General features: G+C 40.4%; 1 protein-coding gene across 4 annotated transcripts in view; it reads left to right on the top strand.

Annotated features, from left to right (window-relative positions):
• Positions 1 to 101: 101 nt before the first annotated feature.
• GSTCD (glutathione S-transferase C-terminal domain containing) overlaps positions 102 to 15,052 on the top strand; it is a 79,247-nt gene continuing 64,296 nt past the window's right edge. For 2 of the 4 annotated variants that reach the window (XM_075421394.1, XM_075421391.1), the window contains exons 1-3: positions 102 to 156; positions 9,902 to 10,333; positions 11,948 to 12,409. In XM_075421394.1, the coding sequence (XP_075277509.1) occupies positions 9,923 to 10,333; positions 11,948 to 12,409 (873 nt within the window). In that variant the 5' untranslated portion in view covers positions 102 to 156; positions 9,902 to 9,922. Of the gene's footprint in view, positions 157 to 252; positions 272 to 1,520; positions 1,540 to 9,901; positions 10,334 to 11,947; positions 12,410 to 15,052 lie in introns of those variants that run through there. The other 2 variants (XM_075421393.1, XM_075421392.1) reach the window with 2 other exon arrangements.

The following is a 15,052-nucleotide window of genomic DNA, read 5'->3' as shown; positions in this document are numbered from 1 at the left end:
CCGTTCCGGGCGCGCGCCGCACGCTGTAGGCAGGGGAAGGTGCGCGGGCCGGGGCGGGGCCCGGCGAGAGGCGCGCGCAGGAAGGGGCGGAGTCGGGGCGGAAGCGTCCGGGCAGCGCCGCTTGCGGGGCCGGCAGAGCGCTGCGGGCGGGGCGGGGTAAGCGGCGGTTGGCACACGCCTCGCGCGCGGGGGGACGGGGCCCTCGGGGAGCGGCGGGTCCGGTCTCACGGCCGTTACCGGCCCCGGGGTCTCCCGCCGGCCTGGGCGGGCGGTAGGTGTCGGCCCCCCCTTCCGCGGCCCTGGGGAGCCCCGGTTTTCCGCTTGCTCCCCGTCCGGGCCCCCGGGCTGGGAGCGGCTGGGAGCGGCCGCGCCTGCCCCTCGCCGTTGCCCTTAGTTCTCCGCTCTGTGGGGGAGGGTTGGCTGGGAGCCCCCGGAGGAGGCGTTTGTCGGTGGAGACCCCCTGGCAGCCGGTGGCGGGAAGGGCGCTGCGCCTGCGCGTCGCTCCTCTGGCACTTGGGAGACTGTGGCTCGGCTTTTTTGGGGGAAAAATCACCGAGAGAAATAAAGAGAAAGAAAGGAAAGGGTGCAGCGTGGGCCCGCAGGTCCGGTTCTGCTGGGCTGGCAAACTGCCCAGAGAAGCCTGAGGTGGAGGCTTTATGGAGTAGGTCTGCAAAGCAGTTTTAACTCAGGGCTGGTCTTTGCTGCTGTAACTGAATATGTGGTCTAAAGTTTGACTTCTGCTCTTCGTAGCTTCTGTCTTACTTTCTTGAACCATTCACAGCTTTTACTTTATTGCCATACCTGTCTGAAGTTCTGGTTTGAAGCCCTTCGTGAAAAGCTTGTGTGCCCCTGTCTGCGTGCGCTGTAGGTGGCCTGAAAGTCATGCAGCAAAGTGATTGTCTGGGTAGAAATGTAACTCCAGCCTCCAGAGCTGTCTGCCTCAAAGCACAAGTAGTACTGTGCGCTAAGTGAAATATTTGCTGTATTTTAAACTGTGTTTTAAAATGACAGACTGTGTTGGATAATTCTCAAATGTTAATGTGTGTATTTAACAAAAGTTCTGTTTTACCGTGTAATAATCAACAAATAAATGAGGTAATTTTCAGGAACTGGAAGGAAGAGGACGTTTATGTACTTACTTATTTTTAATTTTTTAGTTTTTCATTTCCCTGGGAAACAGGTTTTTAAAACAACAGTTTTCTTTATTACATTGTTAACACAGTAGCTCAGTGAAACAATTTGACTGTTCTTTAGTGCATGTTGAAAGAGAAAACGGCAACACATAGTACAACTAGTGAAAAGTAGACTTGCTTAATGTTTATTATTTTCAAATAGCTGAGGTGCTTTTTATACCAAAGCTAAACAACATTATTTATCTTTTAGTTACATTGCACGTCCTGTGATGTTCATTACTTCTCCCTTTTCCTTTTTCAATAGTGGCTACTGCAAGTAAGGCCAACACAGAATTAAAAAAAAAAATCTTCCCACAGAATTTAGAGTCTAATTAGAGAAAAAGAAGAAAAGTGCTGGGAAAACATTGTGAGTGAATAGTGTAATGTGTTGTAGGTTTTGTTAGTTCTGTGTTCCATGTTTTGTTTTATTGTGTATGTCTTTGGCTACTTTTGTCTTAGTAAGCTGCCAAGGGATTCATAAATTTCTCATGTTTAATGGAACAGTAGTAGTTATGTGAAAATACTTAAGAGAGGGTGGGCAACCAGGTAGGCTATTAAGTCTTTCGAAGGAAAGGCCATGCATGAATCCACAGGGAAGATGCACTCTACAGAGCCAAAACAGCATGGAAAACCAACTATAGTAGAAATAAAGAATATAGGAAACAAGGCTTTATAAATGTCTGTGCTTAGAGACAAGGTGTTAGGAGAAATTCCCTGAGGTAAAAGATGGGAGAGGGATGGGGTGTGGCAGTGTAGGACCAGACAGTTCAGTTGAAGTGACGTTGCAGAAAGCCTTATCTTCTCACACGGAACAGTTCAAGGAAACACAGGTAAAGTCACTTATAGGCAGAACTGGACACACTTATTTTGGTTTCTCTGACTTGGGAATAAAATCAGTCTGACGGTAGTTTTACATTGTGTTCATAGACTGGACTTAGAAATACCCACAACCAACCAATCAACAAAACACTGAAGGAAAATGTCTGATTTTTAGGGTTGCTCTAGGACAGACTACCTGTGTGATGTTGAGCTAAAAATTCTCTTTGTGCTTCAGCTTTCTCACACGTGTAATAGGAACACAGGAAACTTCCACCTTATGAGGCTTTTGGGAGGAAAGTCAATGAGACGTTCGGTTACTGTTGTGATGAGGGGACACAGAAGTTTCTACAGTAACAAGCAATATAAATAAATGCAGACTGAGTGCTTTGCTATGCTATTCTAAGGAAATAAATATGTAATGAGTTGCAGTCGTTAGAGGCCTGTTTTGTTAAAAATACTTTTTGAGGTTTTCGTCGGAATTAAAGTATTAGAATGATTCTGTTGATGTTGAAAACATCAACATGTGGTCAGTGAGGTGGATTGGGAACTGGCTGAATGGCAGAACTCAGAGGGTTGTCGTCAGCGGCGCTGAGTCTAGTTGGAGGCCGGTAACTAGCGGTGCCCCCAGGGGTCAGTACTGGGCCCAGTCTTGTTTAACTTCTTCATCAACGACCTGGATGAAGAGTTAGAATGTACCCTCAGCAAGTTTGCTGGTGACACCAAACTGGGAAGAGTGGTAGATACACCAGAAGGCTGTGCTGCCATTCAGCGTGACCTGGATAGGCTGGAGAGCTGGGCAGAGAGGAACCTGATGAGGTTCAACAAGGGCAAGTGCAGGGTCCTGCACCTGGGGAGGAACAACCCCATGCACCAGTACAGGCTTGGGGCGGACCTGCTGGAGAGCAGCTCTGTGGAGAGGGACCTGGGCGTCCTGGTGGACGACAGGTTGACCATGAGCCAGCAGTGTGCCCTGGCTGCCAAGAAGGCCAATGGGATCCTGGGGTGCATTAGGAGGAGTGTGGCCAGCAGGTCGAGGGAGGTTCTCCTTCTCCTCTACATTGCCCTAGTGAGACCCCATCTAGAGTACTCTGTCCAGTTCTGGGCTCCCCACTTCAAGAAAGATGAGGAGCTGCTGGAGAGAGTCCAGCAGAGGGCTACAAGGATGATGAGGGGACTGGAGCATCTCTCCTACGAGGAGAGGCTGAGGGAGCTGGGCTTGTTCAGCCTGGAGAAGAGAAGGCTGCGAGGTGACCTAATATATGCTTACAAATACCTGAAGGGTGGGTGTCAGGAGGATGGGGCCAAACTCTTTTCAGTGGTGCCCAGCGACAGGACAAGGGGCAATGGGCACAAACTGAAGCACAGGAAGTTCCATCTGAACATGAGGAAGAACTTCTTCCCTCTGAGGGTGACGGAGCACTGGAACAGGCTGCCCAGGGAGGTTGTGGAGTCTCCTTCTCTGGAGATATTCAAGACCCGCCTGGACAAGGTCCTGTGCAGCCTGCTGTAGGTGACCCTGCTTTGGTGAGAGGGTTGGACTAGATGACCCACAGAGGTCCCTTCCAACCCTGAACATTCTGTGATTCTGTGAAAAGAATGCAAAAAGCATAGTGGGGTTTTCCATTGCTAGCTCTCTTTTACATTATAGTCTGAAAACATCTGCCCTCTTAAACATCCCCATAGTTAATATGTCCTGTTCTTTTCCAGTTTTCTTAAAAACTGCTAACTTCTCTCTAGAGTGGAACAGCAAAATTTAAACTCAGGCAAAAGGGAAAAATACTAGTTAACAATATGTCAGAGTAATAATTTTTGGTATATGGTTGCAGAAAAGGAAGAATATTCGGTGCTTCCAGTTGTGAAGAAATATTGGAGTGATCTAGTCAAACGTGAGACAGTAGAGATCTGTGGCATGCGTAGAGAGTTGAATTGCTGGTGCGAGCTAGGGCATGGCTTTCTGATAGTGCTGGTGAGTGCAGTTATTGCAGCTTAGCCAAATATGCAGCAAAGCTTGTGTCCAGCATAAAAGTCTTGTTTCTCATATTAGCTCATATGCATTTCATCGATTTCTCAAATCTCTGTTACAATATTTTAATAATGCTGCTCTCATCTTAGTAATTCTGGAAACAAATGTTGAATGGGGAAAGAGGAAAATCTTCTGTTTGAATGGTTACCCTGTAATTCAATATACGGGCCCTCTGAATGTAGCAGGTGACTTTACGCTGGTCACGATCTGTCTGGGGCGGAAGAAGAAAATTTCCTAGATGAACTTTTGAGGTAGTCACTAAATGATCTTTTCATCTTTTTTTTTGTGGCGAAGAGGTTTTTGATGTGTAGGGGAGTAAGAGCAAGAGAAACCTTCTGGATTAGTCTAAATCTTGTCATGTCAAACATGAATAAAAAAAATTCATAAGTTACCAAGGTAGGCATATTATTTGGCAGTTGCACAGTCTATATGAAAGTTCTGTATGAGTTCAGAAATTACATCTTCCATGTAAGTTCTTTATGCAAAATAAAGGTGGAGAACTGTCAGCAGTGCTTTCTGAAGTTGGTAGAGAGAGGCACCTGTGTTTAGAAGTCAGAAAATGGGAGAAGGTGATCTACAAAAGATTTTCTCAGCAATTGAGCTCAGGCCATGTTTTTTTCCTTGGTGTGGTACAAAGTTCTAAGTAGGTTGAAATTTACTCTGTGTTTACCCCATGTATTGTGAGCTCTATAGCTGCAATGAAACTGAATCTCTAATAGAGATTTTCTTTATTCAGAATGTCATTTGGCTGTTCAACTTACATATCTATGAACAAAATTAACTTAATTGCTGTGTTTTGGCATTCTGAAATCTCTTATGTGGAATGCAAATACATTAAAAATCAAAAATCCCTTAAACTTTTGACTGTTTTAAAGGAGGACGGAAAGAAAAGTCCTTTGCATCCTGAGAATCCTTGGAATTTAGATGCAGGTTCTTTGGCAACTGTAGAGGAGACATGTCCCTGGACCACCACACTGGGCATAGCAGAGGAGGAAAGAAACAGCTGGCGGATGCAAACAAGAGCTTAAAGTGCAACATTTCTTTTGTTTTCCTGCTAAGTGAAGCTCATATTTTCATCCATTGAAGGTTAGCTGCAGAAAAAGTAAAGTATTATTGTCCTAAATGGACCCTAATTAAGAACAGAATTTGTTCCACTCCACACAGTAGGTTTAATAACTCAGATCTAAACTGACCATGTCAGTAGCACAACAGGGAGTGTGGTTCTGGGAAACCAACCTCAGTGTTGTAGCACTGCAAGTTTGAGAAGAGAAGGGGTCTTTGGTAGGAAAAATAGTAATGTAGTATATAAGAAGAATTTAGGGCTATATTTGAAAATAATGGGACAGTATATTGCAAAGACACCTTCAGGTCAGATGCCATGAGTACTTGCAGGATCAGGGCCTTTAGTTTAGAGAGATCTGATTGCCTGTATGAACCGAAATGAATTGCTATCATATAATCAATGAAATGACAGATTAGTTTGTCAGGGTCTGGAAATCGTTTGTGTATGTAAGTACCTATTCTTGGATTTAAGACATGATCTTATGAAATGTGCAGTGTTCTTAGCTCTCCCTGAAAACGGAAGAAATCAGACATTTGTATTTTTGTGCTGAGAGCTGGAGTTATCTCCTATTCTGGAGTTTGTTCTGCTGTCAAGTGTAAGATATTAATTGCTTGCACTCTTTTGCAGAATTTAGCAATTTACAGTTTGTTTTTATTTGGTTTGGAATTATTAACTGGAATGATTAATTGTTGCTGTATTGATATTGTCACTGTTTATGTGATTCCTTAAAAAGGAAATTCTCATAATACTGACCATAATTTTCATTTTTGGATTTTCCCTTACTCCTCCCATGTAGGGACAGCAATTAACCAAAACAGCTGCTTTAGCTTAACCCTTCTCCTCCTGCTGCACCTTAATATGACAATCCCTCTCTAAAACTTTTTATGAGTACTTTTTAAAAAAAATCTGAGTAGGTAGTGAATGTTTTAGGAATAAGTAGTGTTTTAAATTTTTTGCTTTTTTGGGATAAATGCAGCTTTTTATCAACAGCACACAAAAGTGTGTGCACACAACCTAGGTAAAGGAGAATCTAGATATTGGAAAACATATTAAAAATAACTGCCTATCCAACTAGAAGAAAATGTAGAAATGGCTTTTTTATGTATCAGAAAATTCAACAGCAGATGTTGCAACTTCCCTAAGAGCCCTGAGAATCTTGTCAATGAGCAGTGAAAGCTGTTTTTTATTTTGGGTTTGATGTAGCTATGGGGTTCAAACCTATGTTTGAACAGCTAAACTTCAAATCGTGCCGAGCATTATGCTTACTTCTGTAGACCTGCTCACTGGTTCTTTGTGCTTCATGGAGGTGAATCATACCATTCTGTGGAGAGTTACTGGAGAACTTTTTTGTCCTTTTGGGCTCATGAGTAGATAATTACAGGCAGGTACTGGAGGACTGTGAGCCACTGAGTACAGTAACTTGTGTTGTACTGGACAGTCTTAAGTGAGAACCCCTCTCATAGGCAATCTAAGCTAATTTTAGGCACTACCAAGCCTGTGTGACGTGGCTTTACCTGAGGAAGGGGAAGGAGAGTACAAGAAATAACCAAATTGGAGCCTGAACTGACTCTATGGAGAAGGTATAACTGACAGGTTTTGGGGTTAGAGGGTACTAAGGTGATCCAGTGTGCGACACTAAGACCAGTTGATGCTATCTAGGACTGAGCCACTGTCAAAACAAGTAATTTCCTGGGCTCCCTGTCACCTGCAGTTGCACGTTTCTACCATGTCCTTTATACGGACACTTTTGCGGCTACATGCTGAACAAAATTAATTTATTTCTCTGGCTGAAGGGAAGGAAAAATCTTGGCCCTTCCTTCCTCCCCTCCTCAAAATAGTTCGTTCTCAGTCCTGCAAACTGTTCTGTTTTTACAGCGTGAGCGCAGCACTGCTGTGTAAGTAGATCGTGAATGTCACAGTTTCTGTGTTCTGTGTTTGTAGAATTTCATTGAAGTTCAGAAAAATAATTCAGTCTCTCTGGTATAGTTTACCTTATTGCTGCTGAGTAGTGGTAAATTACTGTGTATGTTTACAAAAAATTGCTCTGAGTTTTGCAGAAGTTAGTAACCACCCTCAAGCTGTCTGTCCCAGCTGTGAACCAGAGATTTGCTTTTCAAGTCATTTAGACCATTCCTGAGTGTATCTTTGCTTCAGTGCAAAATCCAGACCCTTAGCTAAAATCGTGGAGGGAAGTGACTTTTAAGTTAAGATACTGTGGACTAAATAAAGCGGTCTGCATGCATTTTCCCATTTTCTGACACTGTCAAGAGAATGGAGTGGGTAGTTCTGGGCAACATCTGCTTATCCTGCTTCAGCAAGCTTCACCAGTATTGGTCTATCTGGTTTGTCTGACCTCTGTATATGATAGTTGTGTACCTGAGGATAGGAATAGTTGAATTTGACCAGACAGATTTCAAGTCAAATTTCCAACTTCAAGGAGACAGGTGGATTAATAAGATGGTGTCAGCTGTGGCATTTACTGGCTTGAATACAGAGCAGAGCAATAACCAACAAGTCATTATTTCCAATCAGTTACTGCCTCTGGAACTGACTGACGGCTGCTGTCTGTTACTCATTGCTACTGGGTAGAAGTAATTTTGTTCAACAGATTGGAGGAGAATTCACATTGACAAGTGTTCACCCTTTCATCTGCCAGTTTTCATAGCAGGACATTTTTGTAATTTTAATCAGCAGTCTGATTAAGTAGTACCTATGTTTGGGCATTGTTCAAGTATTTATTTTTCATTTTTAGTCTAATGATATATTATCCTCTGTGGGGAAACAGTGCTTCAGAGCTGCCACTCTGGATGAAAGTGAGCAAGGGCTGGTGTACCTACTGAGACTACCTGTGTGGTGAAAAGGTTAATATTTCACTTGTGCAGTCCTGAGTGATGGATTTAGAATATCAGGTCTATAAGACCAGGTGATTAACAGATGGAAACTGCATAATAGTATACTTTGGAAATAGAAACTGCTTCAGAATTTACCAAAATATTTAGCAGTTCTGTACAGCATGATAATGACCAAAAAAGCTGATTATGTAACAGTTTATAGAAAAATCCTGTCCAATAAGGTCAACAAGAAGACGAAAATCAGCGAAGTGATTTGTAAGGTGAATGTGTATGTCTGAGTGGCTAGAGTGTCCAGGAATAGATGGGGTTGTATGCTCCATGGGTTCAAGAGGAAAATAAAAACAACTCAAATGCATATGAGGGTGCTATTTAATATTCAAAGTAGTACTATAGTAGAGGATACGAGTTTAATTGCTAGTACCTATGGATTTAGCAGGTAAGACTAACTCTTCTTGACTAATCTCCTCGACAGTACCTTCACTGTATAGTTTCTTCCACAGAGCTGTACTGATGGTATTGAATCTGTCTTATGTACTGTCAAGATTGATCCAAATAAAATAGCTTTTGGAAAGTATTTCATTATGTATTGTACTATTCTTAGTGTGGCAGGTGTATTAATTAAAGAAAAGCAACAGTACTACTGTGTTGAGCCACTGTTGTTCTGAGGCAAAGTCATGTAATGTAATGGTTTAAAAATACTGCATTATAGCAGTCATTATTATGATCTTTACTTAATGTCACGTGGACTTTTATTCTTCCACTGCCTCTTTTTGGACAATTGATTTGGCTCAGTGATAGATGATATGAAATAGTAAATTTGATGTACACATCTACAGGAAAAAAGAATAATCCAATAATCTGGATATATCAAATGAAACCCCTTTTTGCTTTTTAAATATTACATCATATTCATGTAACTATACAGAGACCTTATTAATCTGGACAGTTATTTGAAAGACTGATGCTGTTCCAATGGCACTTGTGCTTTATATATATATATGTGTGTATGCATATAAAAAACATGCTGGCCTTTCTTAGCAACGTTCAGATTTCTTTCTCTTACTATAATAAAGCTTTCTTCTACAATGCTTGTTTTAAGAGTGCCATCTAGTGTCTAAAGCTTTTCAATACAAGTTGTGATTTATACGTTAATGGACAATCTTATTGAGTGATGGAGCAAAAAAACTTATTGCATAATTGTTTTATATTAAACTGGTATGGACTAGTTTAGTAGGAATTTTTCAGCCAAGTATATGGAAAATTAATTTAAATTTTAGCTTTATGAGAATACACTAATTTCATCTATGTTACTGTTGTATTTAATTGCTTTAAAGTAGTTGCGTGTTTGAGGTGTTCATGTAGTGTTCTTCAAATGAACATTTTTTTTCTAATGTGTCTTCTTAACCTTCGGTTAGTATCTCACCAGGCTCTAAATTAAGTTTTAATACAGAAACCTGTATTATTTCCTATGGCCTAAATACTCTCTCTGTATATGCCTTCTAACAGTTACAGAAAGACAAGTGTGTGCATTAGGAAACTGACTGTTGTAGATATGTGCTCAGGAACTTGTTTTTTCAATAGTACATGCTTAATGTTGTGGGAGATGATTGATTTTTTTTAAAAAAACAACCTTCCTATAAAATGTTTATACACTAAAATATTTAAAAGGAAATATTTTCTTTTGGTTTGAGATGTTTTGTTTAATATCGGAAATACACTAAAATGTAAGAAAATTTTTACACAGATCGTTTCCCCATCAGTGATATTTATGTGAAGAAACAGTGTATACATGAAACCGTTCTTTTCTCTCAAGAAGGGCCTGCAGTCCACTTATTCAGGCAGGATGTCTTTAATCGTGTCTTATGTTAAAATCAGTTTTAACAGATAGTGGAAGGACCACTGTTTCAAACCCTGGTTTTTATTCTAAATTCTGTGTTCTTTTGTGAATGTTGTGTTCTGATTTCTATTTCAGGAACTTCAGCTCAGAAGGAAGATGAAAGATATTGTCGCTGAAGAACATTTATATTTGGGTTTTTCTCATCAATACAGTGATAGTATCTTTCCTCTTCATACATCTATTTCACTGTTTTTGCTATCCTACTGTGACTGCAGATTATTCAAAATTTTTTTAGTGCCAACCGGTGAAGATGTGGATGATCAGTTTGTGACAAAAAACCTCCTTGGTGATCTTGAGGTCCATTTAATCTCCAGATGTCAGCTTCCACTGGTTGTGCAGAGCTGCTGTTTACCTGCTGTTGTTGTGAAAGATGGCAAGTTCTGCCGAGCTGGGCTTTCTGTTGTCTTAAGGCATATAATACTGAAAACATACGAGACAGATCCATCTAAAAAGGATGTTTTGGAACTCTTAGGCTTTAAGAAGACCTGCTTAAAAGCCTGTGCTGAAGTGAGTGCATCTGTTTCTCTTAGATGGATTAGTAGGGTTTTTTTATAAGCATTAAATACTCCTAAGTAGACTCTTAATATTGATATAAACTATGTTTTTTTAGTAAGAAACTTAATTGACTTAGAAAATGAAATTTCTTCACTGGAGAAGTATCTGTATTTTGTCATAAAGATGAATTATTATTCTTTGTAAAGATACTACTTTTTAGCAGCACAAAAAGAACCTTAAAATTCAAAAAATAGGTCAGATCTTTGTTTCATGTCTAGCAATGTAGTTTCAATGAGTTATAAAGTACAGCTCTTGCAGTTTAAAGTAAACTAAAATGCCTAATTTATTGTTGATTTTTATTTCAAGAGCACCACATACTGTTAGCCTTCATCCCTGCCAAGGTGCGCTGCTGGCTTATGTTTAGCTTATGCTCACCAGGATATCCACAGTCGTTTCAGCAGAACTGCTGCCTGGCCACGTGGTCAGTCCCTAGCCTGTAGCATTACAGGGTTTTAGTCTGTCCGAGGTGCAGGATGCTTTACTGAGTCTCATGTCAGTTCCTGTCAGCCCGTTCTCTAGTCTGGGCTGGCCCGTGGGAGTGGCAGCTGTTGCTTGGAGTTTGCTGACTGCTCTGCTCAACTCACTGTCATGCTTGAAGCACGTGTATTCCATCTCCCCCTCCAGGTCACTGATAAAGATAATTAAATAGGAAAGCCCTCAGCATAGACCCCTAAAGAGCTCCACTTCTATCTGATCTTCAGGTAGAGTGTGAACCATTAACCACTGTGCCCTTTGAGCTGGTTTTTCAGCCCATTTATTGCATAGCATTTTGCTCATCTGGCAGCTCATCCATCTAGACTTGCCTTCCTCACTTCTCTCAGGATTTTGAACTCCAACCATGGTTGCCATTGATTACTGTCCCTCCAACCCAGTTTGTCCCTGTTGGTGAGCAGCAGATCTGGGAAAGCATATTCCTGTGTTAGTCCATCTGGCACAAGCGTAAAGACATCCTCCAGAAACTTCTGGTTCTAATCTCTTCATGGAACTGCTGATAAACTTGATTCCATATTTCAGATGGCTGCAAAGGGAGTAAACTGAATAAGAAAAGACAAGAGTTTTAAAGTTTTAAAATCTTTAAGTACAGATAATGAGAAAAAGACAACAAGGATGAAAAAAATAAGTCATTTTTTTAAAGGTGCTCTTCGATTAGGCTAAAGTTTTTTGATGTTGCGTGCTAAAAAGCCACTAATAATACAATGCATTTCTGTAAAATAAATGCGCTCGAAATCTGTTTGGTGTAATCTGGTTTTATTGCCAGCGCTTGGTAGCGATGACATATATAAATTGATCACAGCTTTGTTTCTCATGAGTTACACAGTCACCCTAATCTTATGCCAATAATAAGAAATAAAAATATGCTATACTGGATAACTGTTCATTCTGTTATATGTAAGATTTAGCTTCCTAGTTCTGCTATTGCAAAAGTAATACAGAATATCTGAGCTTCTAAGATTATCAAAGAATGTATTTAAAGCTGGAATTTCTTTGCCTAAAGTGGATAAAAAGGTACCCTAGATTTTGTTTCTCTTTCTGTAGAGACATTAATTACATAAATTTATCTGACAGGTTAGCCAGTGGACCAGACTTTGTGAGATCAGCATACCTCTGGCTGTTGAAGAGTTTTTGACGGCATCTCCTCAGCATTGTCAGACTATTCCTCCTGACATTTTACAGCTTGAAAGGAAGCTTGGAGAACCTGTCCGAGTGCATAATGATGACAAAATTCGAAGGCAAAAACTTCAACAGCAGAAGGCAGGTGCCAAGGCTGCAGTGCCTGTACTTGGTAAAGAAGAAACAGAGGAAGGAGAAACAGTGGAAATGCATGAACGTCCACTCCCAAGTTTGGAACTGAGCATAGCTTTCTCCAAGCTGCTTGTCCAGGAAGGGTCAGGTGCAGTCAACAGAGAGACCCCTCACATCAGGAGAACAAAATCCGCTGACCTTCCACTTTTGGACCATGTTTTTGCAGAAGGGCTTTATTTTACCTTGGCAGATATAGTGCTTTTGCCATGCATCCATCAGTTCTTGGTAAGACCACAAGTTCTGTAAATATTTAGTAGTGTATATGTATTTTTTTTTTTTTTTTAAGAACTGGAAAGTGGTAAAATGTGTTAATTTAAAATATATTGTGGCATTTGCAGTGTGAACTTAACCTGAAATAGAAAATTTGTCTTTGGTTTTGTACAAAAAAACCCCAGCGATTGGTGAGGTCACCAAAATTGCTTTTAAATACATGGCATCTCAATACTTAATAAACACTGTTAAGTGTTAAAATATTATACTGAAATATTTTGGCACCAAGTTGCCCAAGAAATTCCTCCATGAAAATACTTAAAATGGACACTTAAAGTACATTCCAATGTGCATAAAGCAAAAGTAGGCAAGTGTGAACCTATTTTCTTGCTCAGATTTAGTGTACATTTGTAAATTTGGTGTACATTTAGTGTACATTTGTGACCATGACTCACCGGATATTTACTAAAATTAGACTGTTTTACCCATGAGAAATTTTTTGAGATTTGAAATTTTGATTCCATCATAAATTGCAAATTCTAAAAGGAAGGAGGGTTGATAATGGTGTAGTAATTTTAACATGCTAGAAGGGATGTCCCCCATAAGAGATTTAAAATGGACACTTAGAGTACATAGTAATATGCATAGGAAAAAAGTAGGTAAGCATGAACCTATTATGATTTTGTTTCAGTGTACTAGAGGGCAAGGGAAAATGAATTCCTGCCCAGTTTGTTGTACTTTTACTACATGGATATTATCTGAATTGGAATTTTCAGCAAAACCTTGAAACTTTGTGTGACTTTATCTTGACATGGACAGATACGCCTAAAAGAAAACAATTACCTTCTAAGGAAGTAAGAATGCCTTTTAGGGAGGCAGTGAATGGAGAGAGATTCAGGGACTTTGGTGGCTTTTTAGAGGTGTAAATCCGTGACTTTCCTTACCCATACTAGAGCTGAAGAGATACCTGGGTATTGACTAGGGAAAGACTTCGAAAAGCTTGTTTGTTTATGCTACTGGTGTGTAATTTCTTGAGATTCTCTTGAGAAATTTTTTTTGTCTACAAATATTTCTTTTTGAAATATGGTGTGCTATGACTTCCTGATTTACTTATTTCTTCTCATGATAGGTTAATTAATCTCTGCTGTTGTTTTCTTCTAGTTCTTAGGAATGACTTTGTTTGGGAGGAAACATTCCTGTGTAGCCAACCTGGCTTTTATCAAGCCCTCCCACAAAATAAGCCCATTTTGTTGCCCATCTGTCGATGAAGATGGGTGCCTAGGACAGCATAGTACCTACATATCAGCAGACCTTCGGTTCTTCTGTGCAGTTTTGTTTTGATAAAACTTAGTCTGTATTCTTCTTCAAGCAAGGACTGATCACTGCGACACTGCTCAGAAATGAGATGTGTCTGGGGAGCCAGCTGCTTTGGAATGTGCTTCAGCCCCTGAAACTTCAGTAATCCGTAGTTTTGTCATTCATGGTATTGTTGCTACTAAACTGTTTTCCAGGGTTTGTGGAAGGTCCTTTGTTTACTGCAGCGAAAGGAGAAGTTTCTTGGAAAACGTTAGGTTGCTAGAAGCTCTTGGAGTGAAGTTTATAACAATTACAATTCTCCTTGCAGTCCTATGAGATTGGCTGCTTAATTTTTTTTTCTAATACCTTCTTGTGTTACCTGTGTGGTCCAATAACATACTGATAAAAAGTCCTCACTTTCCTTTAGGGGAGTTGAATGTTTTTTTACCAGGTTGTGTGAGTATTTTGGAAATGCGAAATGTGTGGACTATTCAAAGATGCCTTTGTCTCTTTTATCCTGTGCAGTCAGCCTAGCACATTCCCAATACTGGACAAACACCAATGGCTGTTTTCAATTGTCTTCATCCTTGTCGTTTTCCTTCACATCAAGAGATTTTCACAGCACAATGAGCGAAAACAGTGTGTGCCAGCAAAGTAATATGGACACTGTATATAGTGGCTATATGCAAAATTTAATTCAGAGCGTAGGATTATTTTGCGTCTTGTGATGTGTTTGGAGATCTCAGAAGGTCTCCCAGTCTGTATATAGAGGAATTTGAAACCTGCAAAGACTTGCACCAAGATAAAACAGGAAAAGCACTGACACAGCTGCCAGTCAGGGCACCGCATGGGCTGTGGAACACTGGGGAATGAATCTTGCTCCCTGACATACAATATCGTTATAGAAACACTGTCGCAAGTGGCAAAGCTGATCTTAGAAGCTCTTGCACTCCAGGATGCAGTTTGCCAGGCTCTTGGTTGTGTCAACTTGACTGTAATTTGAATAGGTGAAATATTCATGTGTCTGTACCTCTAGATCAATGATCTTTTAAAAGCTCATTTCACCCCTCTTGTAGGGGAGAGTCTTAGTCACTTGATTATTGAATCTGTTGTGGATATCTCATTCTGTACAAAATTTATCTGGCCTAGTTTTACAGTGGGAAAAACTTCTGTGGCAAGGCTGTGTGAGAGTCTTGCTCAGCACAATCTGTGTACTTAGTTTTAGGAGGATATATACATAGAAAAGAGTTAAGGAAATGACAACTGTCTTTGTTTCCCGTGACAATAAAATGATACAATGAGTTTGCCTGCTACCAGTATTCCTGCAGTTACTCTATGAGATTGATAGCTAAGCTGGTGTCT

This window comes from Opisthocomus hoazin, chromosome 5 (genome assembly GCF_030867145.1).
Source record: "Opisthocomus hoazin isolate bOpiHoa1 chromosome 5, bOpiHoa1.hap1, whole genome shotgun sequence".
In the NCBI taxonomy this organism is placed as follows: Eukaryota; Metazoa; Chordata; class Aves; order Opisthocomiformes; family Opisthocomidae; genus Opisthocomus; species Opisthocomus hoazin.
The sequence above is the reverse complement of the archived record's forward strand: the minus strand, read 5'-3'. Positions and strand labels throughout refer to the sequence as shown.